General features: G+C 38.2%; 1 protein-coding gene across 1 annotated transcript in view; it reads right to left on the bottom strand.

The window, feature by feature from the left end:
• Nucleotides 1-24,042, bottom strand: part of LOC126249149 (ankyrin-3-like) — a 602,141-nt gene that overhangs the window by 177,654 nt on the left and 400,445 nt on the right. Inside the window, exons 18-19 of the mRNA XM_049950803.1 lie at nucleotides 4,938-5,069; nucleotides 4,734-4,854 (exon numbers count right to left, since the gene is read on the bottom strand). Coding sequence (XP_049806760.1) covers nucleotides 4,734-4,854; nucleotides 4,938-5,069 — 253 coding nt within the window. The remainder of the gene's footprint in view (nucleotides 1-4,733; nucleotides 4,855-4,937; nucleotides 5,070-24,042) is intronic.

Raw genomic sequence — 24,042 nt, 5'->3', positions numbered from 1 at the left:
TGTCAATATGAGTAACTTAGAAGTAAATATCCTTGGTGCCGTGAAGCAGCTTAAAACACTTAAGAAAGGCAAGGCTCATGGTCCAGACTGTACATTAGTCAGGTTTCTTTCACAGTATGCTGATACAACAGCTCCATAATCAGCAATCATATACAACCACTTGCTCAGAGAAAGATCTATACTCAGAGACTAGAAAGTTACACAAGTCACAGCAATAACCAAGACTGGAAATAGGAGTAATCCACAGAATTATAGATCCATATCACTAACATCAATTTGAGGTGGGATTCTGGAATGTAAACTGTGCTCGAACATTATGAATCACCTCACAGAAAATGATTTATTGGCAATAGCCAACACAGATTCAGAAAATATTGTTCTTGTGAAACACAACTAGCTCTTCATTCTCACAAAGTAATGAGTGCTATTGACAGAGGGTATCAAATTGACACCATTACTCAGAAGCGACTTCTAATCAAATTGCATGCCTATGGAGTCATCTCAGTTGTATGACTGAATTCACAATATCCTGTCAAAAAGGTCACAGTTCATAACAGCCGAAAGAAAGTCATTGAGTAAAACAGAACTAATATCTGACCTTACTGAAGGAAGTGTTATAGGCCCTCTGTAGTTCCTGATCTATGTAAACAATTTATGAGACAATCTATGTAGCCCTTTTAGATTGTTTGCAGATAATGCTGTCATTTACTGCCATGGAATGTCATCAGCTGATCAAACCAAATTGCAAAATGATTTAGAAAAGATATTTGTATGATGGAAAAAGTGGCAGTTGACTCTAAATCATCGAAAGGGTGAAGTCATCCACATGTGCATTGAAAAGAACCCACTAAATTTCAGTTATAAAATAAATAACACAAATCTTAGGGCCATAAAATAAACTAAATACTTCGGTCTTTCAATTATGAATAACTTAAATTGGAATGAACACACAGATATGTTGTGGGGAAAGCAAAACCAAAGACTGCAATTTATTGGCAGAACACTTAGAAAATATAACAGGTTTACTAAAGAGATTGATTACAATATGCTTGTCTGCCCTCTTCTGGAGTACTACTGTGTGGTATGGAATCAGCATCAGATAGAACTGATGGAGGACACAGAAAAAATTCAGAGAACGGCAGCTCATTTTGCCTTATCATGAAATAGGGGAGAGAGTGCCTTGGATATGATACACAAATTGGGGTGGCATTCATTAAAACAAAGGTGTTCTTAGCTGTGGCAGGACCTTCTTGTGAAATCCCATTCACCAGTTTCCTCCTCAGAGTGTGAAAATATTTTGTTGCTGCCCACCTACAGAGGGAGAAATGATCATCATAATAAAGTAAAAGAAATCAGAGCTCACACGGAAAGATTTAAGTTTTTGTTTTCCCCACACACAGTTTGAGAGTGTAACAGCAGAGAAGTAGCTTAAAGGTGGTTTGATGAACACACTGCCAGGCACTTAATTGTGAATTGCAGGGCAATCATTTTGATGTAGTTGAGAGGAAAAACAGTTGTACGCAGTGTATGCCAATCTACATCTACATATACATATATACACTGCTAGCCACCAAGCGGTGTGTGGCAGAGGGCACAATTCATGCCAAAGTCATATTTCCTGCCCTCTGTTCCACTGGCAGATCGTGCAAGGGAGAAACGACTGTCTGAATGCCTCGGTAAGAGCTCTTATTTCCCTTATCTTTGAATGGTGATCATTGTACGATTTGATAGTTGGTGGTAATAACATATGCAGTTGATAGAGGAGTACTGTTGGGCAGTGGATGAAACAAGTAAAAGTGTCAGGAAGTGTAGAAACTCCATGGTTTGCCACAATGGTGACGTCCTGCCACAGCCACTGCTCCCAAGATGGTGAAGTGTGTGGATGCCATTATTCACGCAGCCTGGCACATCATATCTCTTAAATGTGCTCTACAGGTAATGGTGAGCATTGGAAGTGCATGTGCAGTGAATGAGACTATTGGTATTCAAAGGTGTGCTCAAAATGGTTTCCATGAATGCTCACAACAGATCACAAGATTCAAAGAAAGGCCATTTCATTTGAACTTTTAAATCAGTTTGAGGGCAATAGAGAGGCCTTTCTGTCACAGATTGTTACAAATGACCAAATATGGGCCCATCACTCTGAGCTGGAAACAAGAAGACAGTCACTGTAGAGGCACCACCTGCTATCACCAAACAAGAAGAAATTCAATGCAGCTCCATCTGCTGGCAGAGTCATTATCACAGTGTTCTGGGATAGGGGTGGTGTCTTTCTCATGGATGGTAAAAGGGTCAAATTTTAATTTGAAGGCACACTGAATACTCTGAACAAACTCAAAAACCATTTCTAGTGTGTTCAGTCTAACAAGAATCCAAAAGAAATTATGCTCCAAAATAACAATGCACTCTCACACACAAGTCTAAGACTCTAGGAACAGCTAACAATTTGGTCTGGACATCAATTCACCATTCTATAGCCCAGATCTAGCACACACTGACTTCCATGTGTTTGGGTCAATTAAGGATTCTTTATGTGGGATACACTTTCCAGATAATGATAGTGTAACTCATGCACTCAAAATACGGCTACAAGCATAGAGCAAGGTGCCATTCCCGTCTTTTATGGTATTATTGAATATGTAATAACTCTCTATTTTAACTTTTTGTAATAACCTTCTAACATGAGTCTTCAAACAGGCACTTGATTATTTTAAACTGTTTATGCATGAAACAGGACATCTACTAGACAAGAAATGATAATGATGATTGAGGTAAAATAAGGTCAGCAATCTTATAGATTTTTCAACATATGGGTATTTGGATGCTTTTGTAATATTTTGCTGGTATGAGTGCATGTATGCACTACTACCAGGTTTATTGTCCATTCTCCTTATACATTTTACTTGACTGTTCAAAGAAAATGCCCATACATAATATGAAACTTTGGCATGGTATTCCCCTTACACAGTCTGCTTGACGTAAAGAAGGCACTTCAAGTTGCAGACAGACACAGTTAAAAGACACTCACATATAGCTTTCAGCCACAGCTTCCATCAGTGAAACAGAGACACACGTACTATTCACACACACATACAAGCACACCTCATACATACACAACCACCAACTCCAGCATCTCGGGCTGGAATGCAATATCATGCGGGATGCAAGCAGCAATCTGGAGAGGGTGGGGAAGGGGAACTGGTAGTAGTGTACAAGTGGGGAGAGAGACGAATGCTGTCTGGTGGAGTGTGCAGGGACTAGAATATCAACAGGTGCAGTGTCAGGAGGTTGTGGGCCAGGGTGGAGGGTGCGGGGACAGTAGGTTACTGTAGGTCAAGGCCAGGATAATTACAGGAGCAGAGAATGTTTTGGAAGGCTAACTCCCATCTGCACAGTTCAGAAAAGCTGGTGCTGGAGGGAAGGATCCACATGGCTTGCGTAGTGAAGCAGCCATTGAAATCAAGTGTATTACGTTCAGCTGCATGGTGTGCCACGGGGCAGCCTACTTTGCTCTTGGCCACAGCTTGGCACTGTTCATTCATTGTGTGTAGATAGCTGGTTGGTAGTCACACCAATATAAAAAGCTGTGCAACGATTGCAACAGAGGTGGTAAATGACATGGCTGTCTTCACAGGTGGCACGGCCCCTGATGGAGTAGGATAAACAAGTGACAGGACTGGACTAGGAAATGCTGGGTCTGTGGATTGGGCAGGTTTTGCACATGGGCCTTCCACAGGGATATGATCCTTGTGTCAAGGGGTTGATATTCCTACCTGGAGTGTTTAACATTCTACTTGACTGTTTGAAGGATCTGTCTCACATATAATGTGACTTTGGGATGGTACTGGCAATGGAAGTCCAGTTATAAGAGGACTAACATTAGTGGTCTTTAAGTTTTTGAAGAGAAATTTTTATCTTTGCTGACAGGTCTGATATACATGGAATTCCATGTTTCCATGGAACAGAACTACTATTTCCAGAAATTGAAACAACATTGGGCAGACATGCACAACTTTTACTTCCTTTCTTCATCTTGAGCTCCTTCATAGGTGTTGTTGAGTGATGGTGCAACACCTGTACAGTTTTCCTTTTTAAATAACCATTAATTTGGAAAACTACTTGTAATTCTGTGGTAACCACCCCTCCCACACCCTCTCCCCTCTGGTCCTGTCTGACAATGTGTGAACTCTAGAGATTAGGATGTCAGTGTGAAATGATTTCTTGCAGACAGTCTTTACCACCGTTCTTTTAATCAACATGCTGAGTCAAGGTAGCTGGTAGCTTTGGCCATTGTTCACGGCATATGACCATTGTTAACTCTGCAAAATTACAAAAATTATATCTTATTTATAGAATTAGCATTCTTCTTTTAATAGCCATAAACTCCAGATTTTATGATTTATTAACACACTTTAAAATTAATGCTTTCTTTAAGAAAACACAGTTTCTCATTGATTCTTTTATATTCTTCAACATTTCAGCAGTCCTGTTCTGTAATCTGTCTGGAGAATACCATTTACATGAAATTCACTGTATTATTTGGAAATAAATTGCTGTCTTACTATTATGAAAATGTTAATGCATTTCTAGTAAAATTGTATGCAGGATTTGTTGCTTATCAAAAACAGATAAGAGAGAAAACAGTCAGTCAAGAATAATGGAAACTTGACAGTCAAGAAATTTTTTCTGATCTTTAGAAACAGAATTCTGGTAAAAATGTGATTGTGGCTTACCCAACATGAACGGGATGCCTATTAATATCCACATTGTCTGGTGCATAATTTGTTACAAATGGAGTGTATGTTTCTTTGGCATGTTGTGGGCTGATAGTATCATCAACTGCTGTTGGTGGAGCTGAAGAGAGAAGTACAAATTGTGTTAACTGATGTGTAATGTCATTTACACAGATCAAAACAACTACATATCTACAAACATACCCATACATTCTCTATTGGAATCGATTCTTTCATCCCTTGTAACATCAATTGGCAGTGAATCATCTCCAAGGCTTTTCATTTCATCTACTGTCAGGTATCTGTAAGGCTGATCACTGAGCATTGTATCTTCACCTAAAAATAATTAAAAAAAAAATTGTTGAGTTAGGTATAGTACAACAACATAAAACAAAAATTCTTGAGCAGTAATTTCTGGGGTTTAAAAAGTGACAGAAGAAATGTATTACACAATCATTTAAAGTAATCACTATCAATCAGTTTGTATAGCTACAATTACGGTATTATATTGCTGAACGATGATCATAACACTGTTATATGAGTGCAGTTGCCACAGCTAGAGAAATTTCAATCTTCTTATCATATTTTTGCCTGTATTGCATGTGGTTGTTACAGGGGGTGATCAAAAAGTTTCTTTTTGAATGCCGTTCAGTCAAGAATCAGTATGCCAATCAGGAAAAAGTGCCACAAGCATTGAAGCAATCATCCCACCGATCCACCATATCGAAGATACCTGTTTGGTAAAACCCCGTGTCCAGCTGGTTTAAGAAGATCGTAAGTATGTACTGCACATCCTCGTCTGAAAGGACCTGTCCATCATTCAAGGCCTGCTTTAAGGGATAGAAGGTGTGATAATCACCCAGGGAGAGATCAGGAGTACAGAGTGGGTGCTCATGTATCTCCCACCAAGTTGGTGTAACTTCCACTTTACGACATTTGCTATATGGGGACATGCATTACCACAAAGCAGCAGCACTCCTGATCACAGGTTTCAACATATGTGTTGCCTCATCTTCACTCTCTGAAGATCATCTTCCAGTGTCTGTCCTTTGGCAGTTGAGAAAAGAATAACAGCACATCGGTCCTATTTGGATGCATTTGGAAATAACAACGTCATCACAATTCACATTTCTGCATTTACTGCACACATGTCAGAAAGACATGAATGCCACACTAATACCTTACCTACATGTAACTGCTTATATACTCACATTAGAGTCACACTATGTTGCATATACACTGCAGCAATGCTCTGAGATGGAAAATTCTTGATCGTCCCTTAAATTGAGATGAAGGTGTACACACCAATGCATACATTGCAACCCTGAGAAACTATCAGAAAGGGTGGGATATTCAAACCTCGAAACAATTACATTAAATACTCTATGAGTAATTCAGGGAAAATACTAGATGTGATTTATCGGTTGCTTTTATTAAATGAAGGTGTCATATAAGGCAATAGATGTCCAGAGAGAGCTGATATGTGTTGTTGTATCAATGAGGACTCTTGGAAGAATTGTAAAGAGCTGAGTAGAAATGTGTGATAAGGAAAATATATAGTATCCACTCTAGAATCTTTTGTAGACAGCTCTTCAAACATTTGGGAATACTGCCTACAACAGATTAAGCCTCTTTTGAAATTTGTTGCCACAATAAACTGCAGTTCAAACATTCACTGAATCACAGTATTGCATAAAAAGAAGTGAAGTAGTCAGCTACAAAAAAATCTTTGATCACAAATGCAGTGATGTGACAAGATCTAATATGTGTGTGTGTGTGTGTGTGTGTGTTTGTGTGTGTGCTCTGAAACAGGCTGGAAGCAATAATTAGCTGTAGCAGTCAACATTTTACTAGTGTGCCCATATGCTAACCAACTGATGGAATCCTGATTTTTCTCACACTGTTGTTTAAAATATCAAAACTTTCCAACTCAGATTTCACAATGCCATTCCATGGAATATTTAAAGTTGGAAATGTAAGTAGCAAAATTGTGCCCATGTCACATTAAAACTGAAAGCAATGATAATGATAGATGATTGGGCAAACTGTTATCATGTATGGTACAACCAACCTTATAAACTAAAAATGTCATGTGACTACGGCCTCCCGTTGGGTAGACCATTTGCTGGGTGCAAGTCTTTTGATTTCACACCACTTCGATGACTTGCACATCGATGGGGATGAAATGATGATGATTAAGACAACACAACACCCAGTCCCTGAGTGGAGAAGATCTTCTCCCAGCTGGGAATCAAACCCGGGCCCTTAGGATTGACATTCTGTTGTGCTGACTGCTCAGCTACTGGGGGCAGACACCATATCAACTGTGTTTTATGATCTGTGCTTCTGATGTGTCAAAGCGTATACACTTCTGCCAGATGATACTGCCAAAGCTAGATTGATTCTATGTTGCAGTATTTCTGTACATTTTGTTTTACTTGACAGAGCATTTTGGCAAATTTTAATCAACACAGTCAAACTCATTTGTTTTAAATTATTTATTCTACTGTAGGTCCAAAGGACAACCAGTTTCTTTACACTTTTTCTCAAAGAGTAACTAATATGTATTGCAGCCCCCAAGAAAAGTTCACAGAAGAAATAATTATTTCCAGATTAAGACAATACAATATAAAATTGTTCAACCATTGGATGTCCAATTTTGATGATGCAGATCTTTCAATACATCATAAATAATGTACTATAGGCTATTCCATAGTTCAGATAAGTTGGCTTTTTACACTTTTTTGCTCAGTAGAGCATGGTTTCTTGTATACTTTGCAGCACAAGTGTGTCCACCACACATTGCATCCAATTATACCCTGTTAACTACCATAGTAGAAACTTATAATTCTGTAAATGTCCCCAAATTGGATCACGAAGGCTGATTAGTCTCCATAGAAGGCTGTTATGAAATACTGTGATGCATGTGTCCCCTGTATGGGCTGATACACAAGCATGATGGAAAATCTGCAGTGAACTGGAATATATGCAGTATTAATCATTTCAGACAAAGTACTGAGTGAATTCTGAAGAGTGCATTAGATGCAACTGATATGACTGCAATAAATCTCTCAGAAGCACAACTTCCATGACTAGTTTGGCCAAATGATGCTGAAGAGCTTATGTTATTCATACATGTTCTCAGATTATATAAGAATAATCATTAAATGAATAGTGGCAGACACTGACATTAAATATATTATTGAGACAATACAGAGTGGATTTTCCATGAAATGGACAGGTCTTTCCTCTTCTAGATCAAATCAGTCGTAAGATTTTATCAAGAACAGGGTTACTCAGGGTGCTGGTATAACATCACTGATTAACAAAAAAATCCAGCCAAACATTCTTAATGGTGGGTTTTGAACAAAAGCTCCATTACCTACACTTTACTAAGTATGAAGCCTACCACTGTTTTGACAATGACACAAGTGTAACAATGTACCAACAGTGAAGCACTAAATAAAGGAAGTTTATCTTAAAGAGTGTATTGTAGCTATCTCAGTATTTGATAAACATGCCTGAATCACTTGACACATGTGCCACCAAGAGACAATGATATCAGTAGAATGTTAGGTACATGACATATCAAAGACAAGTGTAATAGCAATGGATATTTCAGCACTACATTGTTCAATTGTTTAACAGCAGCCAGTTCATTAATGTTAAATTTTATTTATAACTGCATTAATGCTCATTGAGGCCTCTTACAGTGAAAGGAGAAGAGAGGGCCAATGGATAAGTGAGCATTTGAGCATTTTAAATAAGCATTCTGAATTATAAAAGCTTGAATCTGTAATTTATTACAATTGGTTAAATATCTTTCTCTCTTTCATGGATGCTGTATAAAAAGCACAAAGTTGTTATAAAAAAGCATAGAGCTGTTACACAGAAAAGAAAGAATGATGTGGTGAGGAGAAAAGCTGTAAACATGATTTTCTTGATGAGCAAGCTTTGTACTCCGATATGTTTTTATCTTTAACCAGTCTCATAAATCACACGGTATGCTCCATTGGTATGCAACTTTAATTCCACAGTGTAATGTCCAGAGAATGTGAATAGTGTTCTCAATAGACTATGGGTCAATCATTACATTTTGTGATAGGTAAAAATCAGTTTTTAAGTTAAGCAAATATGAGAATGAAGTAAATTGAGGTGCACATACTCTACACAAGTCTTTATAACGTAAATGGATAGATAAAAAATATATTCACCAAGCAATGGCAGGGGAACATGTGCACAAAAGGGTTTAACTTTTACAAGCTTTTGGAGCCAGCGGCTCCTTATTCTGGCAGAAGAGTTGAAGAGGAAGAAAGAGGGGTGAAGGAAAATGACTAGAGAGACCTAGGAAAAGGGGTACAGTTCAGAAAAGTCATCCAGAAGCCTGGGTCAGGGGAGACTTACCGGACAGAATGAGAAAGAAAGACAAAAGGGGTACAATTCTGAAAAGTCACCCCGAACCCCTGGTCAGGGCAGACGAACCGGGCGGGATGAGAAGGAAAGACCAATTGTTTTCTTTCCTTCTCATCCTGTCTGCTAAGTCTCCCCTGCCCCACTGTTATGGGTGACCTTTTGGAACTGCGCCCCTTTCCATAAGCCACTCTAGTCCTTTTCCTTCACCCCTCTTCCTTCTCCACCAACTCTTCTGCCAGAAGAAGGAGCCACTGGCTCCGAAAGCTTGTAAAAGTTAAACCCTTTTGTCTGTGTCTGTTCCCCTGTGGCCACCTGGTGGGTAGATTTCTTATCTATCCATTTACATTAAATTGCCAATAATTTATTAGTTTCATTTATCAACACAGGCATTTGATGGAGTCATTACTAATAAAGAAGACAACTGTTTCAGAAAATATTTTAAGAACAATGGATTGTTATCCATAGTAACAACAAAACTTTTATGAGAAACTTGTGAAAGGAAAATAATGTTGTCATTAAAAAAAGTCAATGATATTATGCCAGATATGTAGCCAGTATAGGACAAGCAAAGTTAACTCTCATAACACTGCTTCACACTGATCACTTATAAAAGTTACTTTTGCACATGTACTATTAAGTAATTATGATTCTGTAGCAGTTTAATATACCGGAGCTAAAAATATAAAGTACTACATTATATAAAAGACCTAATATATTTATTCAGTACTGTTTATGCAAAAATTCTCTAAAATACACCAGAACAGCTTTACATTACTATACCTTAATACAATAATATTTCAGTGACCACAAACAAGACAATTTTTTTTTTTTTTGGGACGAGGAGTGGGGGAGGTCAGTGGGCAATAAAGGGGGGGGGGGGGGGGTTGGTCAGGAGGGGTTGTAAAGCCACTATGGGTTCATTATGAAAGATGTATGTGAACATATCAAGTCAATACCTCTTGCAAATGGCAACAAAAGATCAATAACTCTGTGACATATCTTTATTAGTTAATTTTAAGTAGCACATCATGTACTGTCTTACTTTTTGTGGAGGAATAGTCACAATAAATAATTGCATAAATATCCTAAAACTATCAAATATATCAAGAATTACATATTAGGAAGGTGATTAATTTCTCACTTAATACTCATTAAATTTTAAAAAGAGCTCTCCTAGCTATGGGACACAATCACTTGCAATTAATAAACAGTATATCAAATCTGGGCATTATTCTACATCAATCTACCTTACTTGAGCAATGTTTGTTTGTGTCTGTCTGTTCCCACCTTCATGAGGATACTTGTTTATTATATGGTGATAAAAATGAACATAGCTTACAAGAGACTACTTGGAAAGAGCACACTAATTATTTTGTAAAGCAGCAAACTTTACTTGGAAAATTCCTGAAATGGGAAAATAGAAGACAGAGAATACAAAGAAATTCTGTAATTTCAAAATTCATTTGAAGTTAATATTATTTGTAAAAGGTTAAGGCTGAGATGACTAATACTTAGGACATGCAGTTATGATTTTGAGCATTCTGACATCAATCCTGATGGAGAGCTGTATTTTAATGTTTTTTGGGAAGCTCCCAACACAGTTGAAGCTATGCTACCCAAAATTTGATTTCTGAAAAACACAAATGCTGCATGATGCACAATGATAATCTAATTACTAATACGGTATTACAATGATAGAGCTTGTTGCATGAAAGAAGTCTTTTTCAACAACTAAAGGCTAACAACTGTTATAAAAGGCCAATAGGAACAAAGTTTTTTGAAAAATCTGGGATATATAGTTAGTTGTATGTCAATAGTGTTCATTGAATTTTATGCTATATTTAAGTTTGAACATCAGAATAGTATTTTGAAACATTCTGGTAAAATATTCCCTATCAACATACTGCCCAACAAGAACAGTTGTGCTAGAAAATAAGAAAAGGACCTAAGTTTCTTTTATTATGTTTGTGGGTAAGTGAGAAAAACCTAAACCAACCTGAAGATTACTTCAAAGATTTAAGTGCTTTCACAAACAAAAGTAGTGGAAATTACAATCAGAAAACAGCATGTCTTTGCTAACCATCTTCCTGAGCTCTAGCCCTTGTATCAAATTCTTACTAACAAAAAGCTTGCACCACAAAATCCAGTTCATAATGTATGTAGCTACCTGTATTACACTCACAGTTCAGGGTTTTTTCATTCAGAAAAAATGAATAATGCGTAGTGACATACTCTTAACCTAGTGAATGTTAACTTCTGTAAGTATTTAAAAAGCCAAAGAAGAAATGGATGAATGCTGAGGAGGAAAATTACGTTATTGAAAACAAGGGAAAAACCTTGTAGAAATGATGGACATAACGAAAGGAGGAACAAACAAATAGCCAGTTGAATAACAACAGAAATAACAAAGAAAACGTGCTCTCTTCTGAAGGCAAACAGTTGGCCTGCCTGATGCTCCCTCAGCAAAGGAGACTGTAGTGCAGTAGCTCTAGAAGTTCACATTCTACAAAAGCACCATAACTTCTCTTGAATCTGATGAGTTGGAAACTCACTGAAACATTGCTTCATGATAATACTGTCACTTGGCTGACAACCCGAGAAGGTTAAATCAGTGAAATTCATTTAGAAAACTTCAGTTGTCATACAGTTCACATCTGCAAGGAGAAAATACACTGAAGCACCAAAGAAACTGGTATACACATGTGTATTCAAATACAGAAATATCTAAACATACAGAATATGGCACTGTCGTCAGCAACACCTATATAAGACAATAATTGTCTGGTGCAGTTGTTAGATCGGTAACTGCTGCTGCAATGGCAAGTTATCAAGATTTAAATGAATTTGAACATGGTGTTATAGTTGGCACACAAATGATGGGACACTCCATCTCTGAGGTAGTGATGAGGTGGGAATTTTCCCATATGACCATTTCATGAATGTACCATGAATATCCAGAATCCGGTAAAACATCAAATCTCTGACAAAGTTGTGGCCAGAAAAAGATCCTGCAAGAATGGAATGGACAACAACTGAAGGGAATAATTTAGTGAGACAGAAGTGCAACCCTTCCACAAATTGCTGCAGATTTCAGTGCTGGGCCATCAACAAGTGTCAGTATGTAAACCATTCAATGAAACATCATCAATATGGGCTTTTGGAGCTGAAGGCCCACTTGTGTACCCTCAATGACTTCATGACACAAAGCTGTACACCTAGCCTGGACCCATCAACACTGACATTGGACTTTTGATGACTGGAAAAATATTGCCTGGTCAGACGAGTCTTGTTTCAAATTTCATCAAGTGGATTGACATGTACAGGTATGGAGACAACCTCATGAATCCATGGACCCTACATGACAGCAGGGGATTGTTCAAGCTAGTGGAGGCTCTGTAATGGTGTGGGGTGTGTGCAGTTGAAGTGATATGGGACCCCTGATACATCTAGAATGACTCTGACAGATGACATGTATGTAAGCATCCTGTCTGATCACCTGCATCCATTCATGTCTATTGTGCATTCTGACAGACTTGAACAACTCCAGCAGGACAATGTGACACCCCAAACATCCAGAATTGCTACAAAGCAGCTACAGAAACACTCTTCTGATTTTAAACACTTCCGCACGCCACCAGACTCCCCAGATATGAACAGTATTGAGCATATCTGGGATGCCTTGTAACATGCTGTTCAGAAGAGATCTCCCCCTCATACTCTTACAGATTTATGGACTGCCCTGCAGGATTAATGGTGTCAATTCCCTCCAGCACTACTTCAGACATTAGTCGAACCCATACCACATCTTGCTGCAGCACTTCTGCGTGCTCGCATGGACCCTATACGATATTAGGCAAGTGTATCAATTTCTTTGGCTCTTCAGTGTAAAATGTAAGTTCAGGATACTGAAAAAATAATTAATCAAGAAAGCAAGATTGCTCAGCAGACTCACTTTCTTACAGTTATGTTGAAGTAGCATCACTCTACCACAGTTTGCTCAGTGTCATAATACAGTTAGGCCATATTGTGGGAGCAACTATAGAGTAGAAGGCAAGAGCTTGACAAAAATGCACAAACCCTGCTCACTTGCCATCTGCCCCTGTTCTCCAGTCTTTCAGCCAAGACTCAGGAGTGGGTGTGTGGAAACACTGCAGCTAGGAAACTCTACAACCAAAAATCTACTGTGAAACACTTTGACAAGGTGCATTGACTATCTCACACTGACAGAACAGTGAGACTCACAATTCAAGAACAATGGTAAATTTGATGGTGAAGAAACTGGATGAGACAACAACACCCATGCTGCCACAAGGCCTCAACATTGCATGAGTTCAGAGAATGTTATGTAAACATGAGATTACCAGCAGTGTCAAGCAAGCTGTTCCTAAACTTCAACCTGAAGTTTAGAAAGAGGTAAGAAAAGGAAGACCTGCAGAGTTTTCTACATAGCTAATATGCCAAGGAGTAACATCTCCATAGAAAAACTCAAACATTCCTATCTTTTGAGAGGGAAAACATGTAATTGTCCTAGCAACAGATAAATATAATGCAACAGTACAGGTACAGTCAGATACACACAATAGTAACATTCAGACAGCTTAACAGTAGTGTGGGTTACAATAATGCATCAAAAATTCCAAACTGAAGTACAATGGTGGCAAAGTGGTCTGTCTAAATGGTTCATGAATTTCTTTGACTCAGCTCCATCCATGGTGACATTCTGAAAATATGAATCCATAGCTGTGATTCAAATTGGCAGACTGGACAACTGAATGAAGCATACCATCAGAATGCTTAAATTTTGTGGCACCATGTGTCATAATTTAGCAGGCTACCTTACAGTGCTTTTGTCCAAAGACTCATCTAAGACACATTTAAGAAAACTGATTTCATGCTACTTAGTATTTCACCAATGTATTTGAGCTGTAAGTAAAGCACCAGTGCAAAATTCACTGCTGCATCTGTCAAAGGAGACAGAAATGTACTGAGACTCTTCTAAAAACAATTTTACTATTTACTTTACAACTGTAAGTAAATAACATCGCCGAAGACTCTTCTTCACGATAAGGTCTATGAATCATAATTAATCACTCAATTAATTAAAAATTCTGCTTGTAAGCAACCATCTCATATAAATTAGATGTATCATTTTGCCATTACATTTTTTGATCACTTGTAAAAGTGGAGCCATGTACCAATAATAATTGAGTATATGTTCCTCCATGACTTCTGTACAGGATGGCAGCCAGTCAACGAATATTTTAGAGAATTGGTTTAAGAAATTTATTTCAAAGGCTGAGTGGAATCTTTACAAGTTTTCTCCCAGAGTAATTCACAGCACGCCTACGTGACACACGTCGCTTGCCTTTCAAAACCGAGGCAGTTCTGTCCAGTTAAAGCTGCTGACAGGAGACACCCTGAACCCTCTGCTGAAACTGCTAGCAAATTCACGCCATTGATTTTAGCCAATAGCGTGCGCGGGATACCGATCACATGTGTGGACGCTGGAGCGTCCTGCGGAGCAGAACATACTTGCTTCACTCTCTTGTAATCCAGACCTCAAGTAGAACAGACATCTTTTTGGAAGGCAGAGCCTCCGGCTCTACCTTTCGCAACTGGCCACCACCGTAAGTTAACATGAACCACAACCCCTTCCATTGCCCATTTTAATTAATTATTCGACCTCCTAGAGTGGCCTAAACCTGCTAACTTCCGAACCTAGGCATGCCCTTTGTACTCCGTATATTGAAATATATCCTGTTCATTGTACTTAATTTCCAGTTTTGTCATTTAACAACAGCCCTGGATGCCCACTATCAAATCCTGACCGCTCGACCTCCTGCACACTGCTGCCATAAGGCATATTTAACAGCCTTCTTCCCCCTTCCCTGCCAAGCTATACATTAACATCGATTGCAGAAGTCCCTTGTAAACTTCCCCTAACTTTACAATGGGTGTCAGGAGTGGGATGTAACAATTATAACCCCCCTTCCTGGCATGTTAGCGTCTGTATAACTTTACACTACAAATAGCAATTAACACTTACAGTGAAACAATACTGCAGATGTGAATATCCTCAAATGTTATGCCACAAAAAGCGTTCTTCACTATAGTAATCTGCATAATTTTCATTACCCAAATATGATTTCCTTATACATAAACAGAATTGAAAAGACTGAAATATACTGTTTTTGCTCACTGTGACACACATATAATGATACTGAATTACATGTCTTCCAAGTATGGTGGCATAATCTAGAGGAAAATTTTTAAAACTACTTCATAGAATCTGTTTACCTGATCCATGGAATATCATTCCCAATATGGGAGGCAATCAAATGAAAGACAGGACAACAAGCCAAAGAACATTACTGCTGAATTAAGTGAAAAGGCCTTAAATAATCAAACACAAGTAATAGATATGTTTAGTAAACATTTCTTAAATGTAGTAGAAAATATAGAGACAAAAAGTTCAAGAGAAAAATCACAGCAGTATGTTGAAAAAAGAACTATCATAAACTTAAATCACATGAATGTATCATCAACTTCTCCCTCTGAAATTAAGAAAACTGTATATTGTGTCAAAAATAAAAACTCCAACAGATTGCTAAAGATTTGTTTTGATATAATAAGCCTGGTCTTATCTGAAATATGCACTACATCACTTACTCAAGGCATTTTTCCAGAAAGGCTGAAATATGCCATTGTTAAACCTCTCTATAAGAAAGTTGATATGAGATACGTCAATAATTAGCAGTCCGTTTCACTACTGAGATAATTCTTCAAAAATTTTGGAAATCTGATGCATTCTAGAAGAGTATCCCACCAGAACAACAATACTATCCTCAGTAAATGACAGTCTGGATTTCAGAAGAGTTGCTCAACTGAGAATGTCATTCCCATGTTCACTCAACCATATTTTACAAGTATTAAATAACAAAATATCACTGGTTGGCATTTTGTGCAACCTATCTAAGCCATTGTACTGTGTGAAACACAGTATATAAACTGAAGTTCTGCGGAACTGACAGTATAAACAACCAATGGATAATGTCATACACAACCAAAAGAGTGCAGAAAGTTGTACTTAGTAATTAAACCAATGTAATAGGGGGAAATTATTCTGACTTGGAAGAAATTATGCATGGGATTCCCTATGGCTCAATCTTGCATCAGCTATTGTTCCTCAAGTATGTAAATGATATTCTGTCTAATATACAATGAGTAGAATGAGTACTTTTTGCAGATGACACTAATGTTATAATCATTCCTAGCATTCATACAGCAGCAGAAGTAATGGTAAACAATGTTCTTAGAAGTATCATTGACTGGTTTTGTGCAAGTGGACTCTCTCTCAGTTTCAAAAAGACATCTTCAGCTCTCACATCTAGAGGTAGTACAACAATAAAATGTGTAACACATGGTGTGGAAATAATAATTAGGGTGGAAACATCAAAATGTTTACATGTCCATATTGATGAAAATTTAAACTGGAAAAAGTACATTTTGGAACTCCTAGAACAACATAGTCCAGGCAAATTTGCATTTAGAAACATTGAAAACCTTGAGGTGAGATGAATCAGAAAGTTTACATATTCTTCATATTTTCATTCAGTAATGTCATATAGATTATTAATGTTCTGGGGTAACTCATCTTTCAGAGAGAAAGTATTCATTGCTCAAAAATGTACTGAAAGAACAACATGTGTGTTCACCCATGTTAATCTTGAAGACATCTGTGTAAGGAGTTACAAATTTTGACTACAGCTTCACAGTATATTTATTCCTTCATGGGTCTTGCTGTAAATATCCACTACAGTTTGAAAGGAACAATGATGTACATAATTACACTATGAGAAGATGAAATGATATTCATTACTTCAAATTAAGGTTGTCTCTAGTGAAAATGGCGTACACAATGCTGCAACAACAATTTTTGATCACTTGCTCATTGATATAAAATGTCTGACAGACAACAAAATAAGATTTGAAACAAACTGTAACACCTTCTATTCAATAGAAGAATGTCTATTGTTGTAAAGGGTAAAAGGTGGTGGGTAGGAATTACTAACTTACATCTATATATTAAAAGAAAGGAAAAGTTGTCAGCATGTAGCCATATGTACAAATTAATTTGTTATTTGCATTTAAAATGACTTATTCCACATCATTGAAATTTGTAATGCAAATGATCCACGGAATGTAAGACTCGGTAACTAATTATATTTTGAGGAATTTAATATAATAATTTCCTAACATGACACTACCCTGAACTGTGAGTATGGCCTCTTAAATGACTGTTACTTGTTCACAATGAAGAGATTCAGATTTTCTCATGTTCCATTCCATATCAATCTAACATAAGAGCCTATAAATGCCATTCCAACATGAGCAACATAGTCAATATATACACTCCTGGAAATGGAAAAAAGAACACATTGACACCGGTGTGTCAGACCCACCATACTTGCTCCGGACACTGCAAGAGGGCTGTACAAGCAATGATCACACTCACGGCACAGCGGACACACCAGGAACCGCGGTGTTGGCCGTCGAATGGCGCTTGCTGCGCAGCATTTGTGCACCGCCGCCGTCAGTGTCAGCCAGTTTGCCGTGGCATACGGAGCTCCATCGCAGTCTTTAACACTGGTAGCATGCCGTGACAGCGTGGACGTGAACCGTATGTGCAGTTGACGGACTTTGAGCGAGGGCGTATAGTGGGCATGCGGGAGGCCGGGTGGATGTACCGCCGAATTGCTCAACACGTGGGGTGTGAGGTCTCCACAGTACATCGATGTTGTCGCCAGTGGTCGGCGGAAGGTGCACGTGCCCGTCGACCTGGGACCGGACCGCAGCGACGCACGGATGCACGCCAAGACCGTAGGATCCTACGCAGTGCCGTAGGGGACCGCACCGCCACTTCCCAGCAAATTAGGGACACTGTTGCTCCTGGGGTATCGGCGAGGACCATTCGCAACTGTCTCCATGAAGCTGGCCTACGGTCCCGCACACCGTTAGGCCGTCTTCCGCTCACGCCCCAACATCGTGCAGCCCGCCTCCAGTGGTGTCGCGACAGGCGTGAATGGAGGGACAAATGGAGACGTATCGTCTTCAGCGATGAGAGTCGCTTCTGCCTTGGTGCCAATGATGGTCGTATGCGTGTTTGGCGCCGTGCAGGTGAGCGCCACAATCAGGACTGCATACGACCGAGGCACACAGGGCCAACACCCGGCATCATGGTGTGGGGAGCGATCTCCTACACTGGCCGTACACCACTGGTGATCGTCGAGGGGACACTGAATAGTGCACGGTACATCCAAACCGTCATCGAACCCATCGTTCTACCATTCCTAGAACGGCAAGGGAACTTGCTGTTCCAACAGGACAATGCACGTCCGCATGTATCCCGTGCCACCCAACGTGCTCTAGAAGGTGTAAGTCAACTACCCTGGCCAGCAAGATCTCCGGATCTGTCCCCCATTGAGCATGTTTGGGACTGGATGAAGCGTCATCTCACGCGGTCTGCACATCCAGCACGAACGCTGGTCCAACTGAGGCGCCAGGTGGAAATGGCATGGCAAGCCGTTCCACAGGACTACATCCAGCATCTCTACGATCGTCTCCATGGGAGAATAGCAGCCTGCATTGCTGCGAAAGGTGGATATACACTGTACTAGTGCCGACATTGTGCATGCTCTGTTGCCTGTGTCTATGTGCCTGTGGTTCTGTCAGTGTGATCATGTGATGTATCTGACCCCAGGAATGTGTCAATAAAGTTTCCCCTTCCTGGGACAATGAAATAACGGTGTTCTTATTTCAATTTCCAGGAGTGTATATGGTCCCTAAAGAAAATTTCTGGACAAATAGTACAGATCTGTGAAATTTTTCAGGAGAAAAACTTGTGCCATAGTCATACAAGTAAATAAATAAAGTGCAGAGCACTCAGTTCATTGGTATTTTCTGAAGATATCATGAGCTGTAATTTGAGCTTCTTACTTGTCACAAAATCAACTGAAAGATGTGTTTGATGCAATCCTCTGACACAGTCAAGCAATCTGCTTTCATTTTTGTTAACAGAGTTCAACATTAGTCATTGTTGGGGAAGAATAATACAACATTTTCTGAATGATTATAAGCCCATTTGGTAAATGAAAGGTGAAGAAGACTGATTTCCTGGCTTACTGCCAAGAAGGTGTAGACATAGTGAGCATAATGTGCTTTTGTAGCATCTTATAACGTCAATAATGCATTATAGAAAGTGTAAAACTACAACCTTTACAAATCTTCTGAGGTAGCACAAGTTGAGAGAGCCCAAAAGTCATAGCATCTACTGCTGTGTACTAAGGCTAGAATCCGTTTTCAAATTGGGAACACCATGAATAATGGGAGAATCTATTGACTGTCTTTAGCTCCCATCCACTCGGCCCCTTTTTCCATCCACTATCCTTCAATATGATTGTTTCTCTCTTCAAAGACCTGCTGATTCTTCACTCTTCATAGATCAGTGTATTGTTGAAATGGCAAAAGAACATCAAAAGTTGCAGAATTTTTCATAACTGCTCAAGTATTTCCCCACAGTCTATTACTGAAAGTAAGGTGATCAATAGCTTTGATTGGTTTCAAGGTATATTTACACAGCTACACATTTTAAATGGAAGTTACCTACTCATAAAGAATACTGTCAAAGGCATAAAATTGTGATACTAAGAGGAAGCCTAAATTGACAAATCTAAAGATCATAGTTTGAAGAGGGAAAACTATATCTATAGCTCTTTCACTAGTGAATTTTGGACACAGAAGTAACTAACAAGCTATTGCTGCTATGTGTAGATGTCATGTAGCAAATTCAATCATTCTGCAGTTCCTCTTATATGGAAGATGTTGGTGATTAAATTAGGCCATGCTATCTACAAAAACAAATGTTTAAAAAATGTTGAATATGGCTTATTATAGTGCATCGTGAGGCAAAATTATGAAAAATGACAAAAAAGTAGCAAATAATTGTGTAAAATGCAAGCTTTAGTATCTCAGACAAATGATTTGGCTACACTTGCACAGAATAGCTTTGTTTATACATTTAACCACAGTTGGACTTTGTAGCAAACACAAATTAAATTACATATTCATTTTGTTGCCAAAGCAAGTCGTCTTGTTATGCCAAAATACTGCAAAGAAAGTTTAATAGAAGTAATGATTTATTACAAACTGGCAAGGAAATTATTGCAAAAGTATTTTGAAAATTGCAAAAATTAGCCCATTTACTGGACTATAACATTTATGAAAGTAATATCCTAGCATTATAAGCGGACATAGAAACATACACTGCAATAAAAACAAAAAGTGTGTACATGCATATGAAATGCCATCCCAGTTTATGAAGTTCATGGAAGCAATCAAAAGTCACACTGGATCTCCACAATGCATATATTTCTTTCATACACTTCTACTAGCCCACTGACCAAGAGAAACCCTATGAATCTCTGATAAAAGTTTCCCAGTGAAGTGAATGGGAGAAAAGAAACTTACGCGTCAGCAGTGCTTGCCCCTCATAATATGGCAAGTAGACATGTTGAGCATGTGTGGGTTTCCCATACACACCAGCATCCAATACTTCATCACCTTTAATTAAATTAACCCGACATCACAATGTCTTACTCCTGAATGAATTCTATTAAAATGATATGCTTATATTTTTAAATATTTAAATTTCATAGAACTTATATTTCTTCATAGCTTTTATGTATGAATAAAACTTACAATAATATGCTTGGGGGACCCTCTGTCATACAGCCAAATAAAGAAAGCCTAACAATGATATGGTCATAATGAAATATAGAATTTTAAACTGGATTTTAGCATTCACAAATAATGTCTTACATACAATAATTTACAACTGTTTTATACAACAAGTTTCAGCAATAAGGTATAATCCCTAAGAAACATGAAGCTTCATATCATGTTAAAAATAACAGTAGCCTTACTCAAGAACATACACAAATACTGAAATTTGTATGTTAATTACCCTGAAACATATAAGAAAAAGTACTGAAATAAAATGAAAATAGAAAAAGCAAGACAAAGCTGGAACTTAAGAATGCCATTATTTTAAGCCTGAAACAAATAAAATCCATGATCCACTTTAGATGAAAGTAAAAATCTATATTTCTGGAGTATTTTATGTAGGGGGTCCCACTGTAAGATGTTGCAAGTGAACTCAACAACATAGTGAAGTAAGAAATTTGTTAACTATATACATATTGGGTAAACCACATGGTCTAAGTTACAGAGCACCAAAATTCATTACTGCTGCAATGTATAACACTTTAATATTGACCATATAATGAACATATAGTCACTGTAAACCTTGAAGGACACAATGAAAAGCACAAGATGTATGTTGTTCTGATTCATGTGGTGAAACAAATTGATATGATGAAGATTTGTTTTCAATGTACCCCATTCATAATAATCCATTGCATTCCAAGGAGACATTCACATGTACCACATGTGCAGCTTATCTGATTATGCATGTGGTATGCATAAGTGAACAAATGATTTACATAAAGTGTGGTGGAATTCCATCAGGCACGTGTAGCACATGCTTGCGTGTAGTAGGAAGTCATCATGCAGCAACATAAATAAGAAATAAAGACCTTATTTTTTGCCAGAAGCAGCATTTCAATTGATCAACATTGATATTATGTTATGCAGTATACGCAATACTAAGGTTAACTCTGGTCAGTGTCTAGGGAGTTTCAGTATTGATAAATTGGCAGCGTCATCCATATAAGCATACGCTGAAGGAGTGTTTTTATGACTGATCTGTAGAGCTTCGTGTTTTGTGAACAAAACTGCATGGTGTATTCAGGTGACCTTTTTGTTTATTTGTAGCTATAAACATCCCTCCCAACACTTGATTAATATTTCCAGAGAATCTAAGGAGCATTATAATAAAATAAGTTTCTACAGGTGTGTGTCTTTTTGAAGAGAGGGTTACTCACATTGGTATTTACTTGCTGCCAAATGTACAAGGACATTCAATAAGTAATGCAACAGTTTTATTGGCCAATTTCAGCTGAAAAAAATGCAGAATTTGTTGTGGGACATCATGGAATATTCTGACTTCACAAACTATAGTTTCATGATAGGTGGTGGTGCTATGCACAGCCTTCAAAATGTCGTCTGTAATGGAAGTGCATTCCAAGGTAGTCAATAGATGACAATCAAACACCTTGCTGCACAACTGGACATCTCTGTTGGTAGTGCTGAAACACTCATCCACCAGCTGTGGTTCTCAAAGGTGTGTGTGCCTGCTGGCTTCCTCTGTGCCTAACAGAAAACCATAAAAGCAATGATGGACGATCTGTGTGGAATTGCTTCTGTGTTACAAGCCTGATTGTACAATTTTTTGTCATACATCATCACAGCCAATGGAACATGGGTTCATCACTTTGAACCAGAAACAAAACACCAATCCATGGAGTGGCACAACACAACCCTTCCTCCAAAGCAAAAGTTCAAAGCTGTAAACTCAAGTGGTAATGTCATGGTGCCAGTATTCTGCACCTCTCAAGGGGTTACTCTGTTTATGTCCTCCCTCATGGAGCAAAGATCAACTCTGAAATGTATTTTGCTTTCCCCAGGAAACTGAAGAAATGACTTCACTGTGTTCAGCACTAAAAACTGTAAACAAACTTCTCCTTCTCTATGACAATGCAAGGCCCCACACAAGGCTGTGCACCTGAGAGGAGCCCACAAAACTTTGTTGGATTGTTCTTCCTCATCCACCCTATGCCGTGGATCTCACACCTTCCAACTTTCATCTGTTTGGGCTGCTGAAAATGCACCCCATGGAGTGTTGTTCACGGATGATGTGGAGGTTATTGATGCAACAAGGCACAGGCTCTGATGTCGACCAGTAGAGTGGTACCACATGGGCATATAGGCCCTCACAGTAAGATGACATAAGGCCATTGCATTGAATGGAGATTATGTTGAAAAATAGGGTTTTGTAGCCGAAAGAGTGGGGAATAATGTGGAGTATCGGAGTCCTGAATAAAACCAACCTGCTTTCACAAAAAAGTGTTACATACTTATTAAACAGCTTGGTGTTATTGGATCTACTCAGTTACACTCATATAAAATAATTCAATAAATACAAATATGTTCCATAAACATAACATCCATCATCCAAAGCAAGCTACAGGTACAAATGTACACTCTGCATTTAAAAAAACTATTCAGGAGCCAAGCACATCATCAATTCATCATTTTCATTTAAAATATATTAGATGTTTGTTAATCACAAACATAGTTTTATATATAACTGAAAAGTATTTGAACTGAAAAGAGATAGTTGTAGTAAGAGTGAATAAATAAAAAGCAGTATTTTAGTAAAAAATGTGTACTTAAAAAAATAGTATGTTTTGCTACAATTGTCATTCTTTATGAAGGGAATGTTTTATCAAATTAAAGGCAATACTATGGGAAATGTCAGTAAATGGATCCTGTAGTACATATATTTTCTTTGTATCTCACTGATATGAAGTAAGTATGAATTGGTGAAGTAGTTTTAGTGAAAACATTTCATTCTAGTATGCTGCAGGGTGTAAAAGTGATTCTTGCAAGGAAACAATAAAGAAGTGGAGTGAAAGGAGTAGTTAAAATCAGGCTGTCTGTGTGTGTGTGTGTGTGTGTTTTAATAATATTTTAATGTAAGCATAGTCCAGTTACATATGTAATATGCTTATGTATTCTTCTTTGCATCTTGACATGTCTAATACCATTTGACAACATTATTTAAGAACAAAAACTATATTAGGCCTACATCATACTATTCCCTCACTGTGTGGATGTGGCTAATGTGTTTAATAACTCCCAAAACTAGAGAGTATAT

The sequence above is a fragment of the Schistocerca nitens genome, chromosome 3, assembly GCF_023898315.1.
Source record: "Schistocerca nitens isolate TAMUIC-IGC-003100 chromosome 3, iqSchNite1.1, whole genome shotgun sequence".
In the NCBI taxonomy this organism is placed as follows: domain Eukaryota; kingdom Metazoa; phylum Arthropoda; class Insecta; order Orthoptera; family Acrididae; genus Schistocerca; species Schistocerca nitens.
Note: the sequence above shows the minus strand (reverse complement) of the source record. Positions and strands in the feature narration are given on the sequence as shown.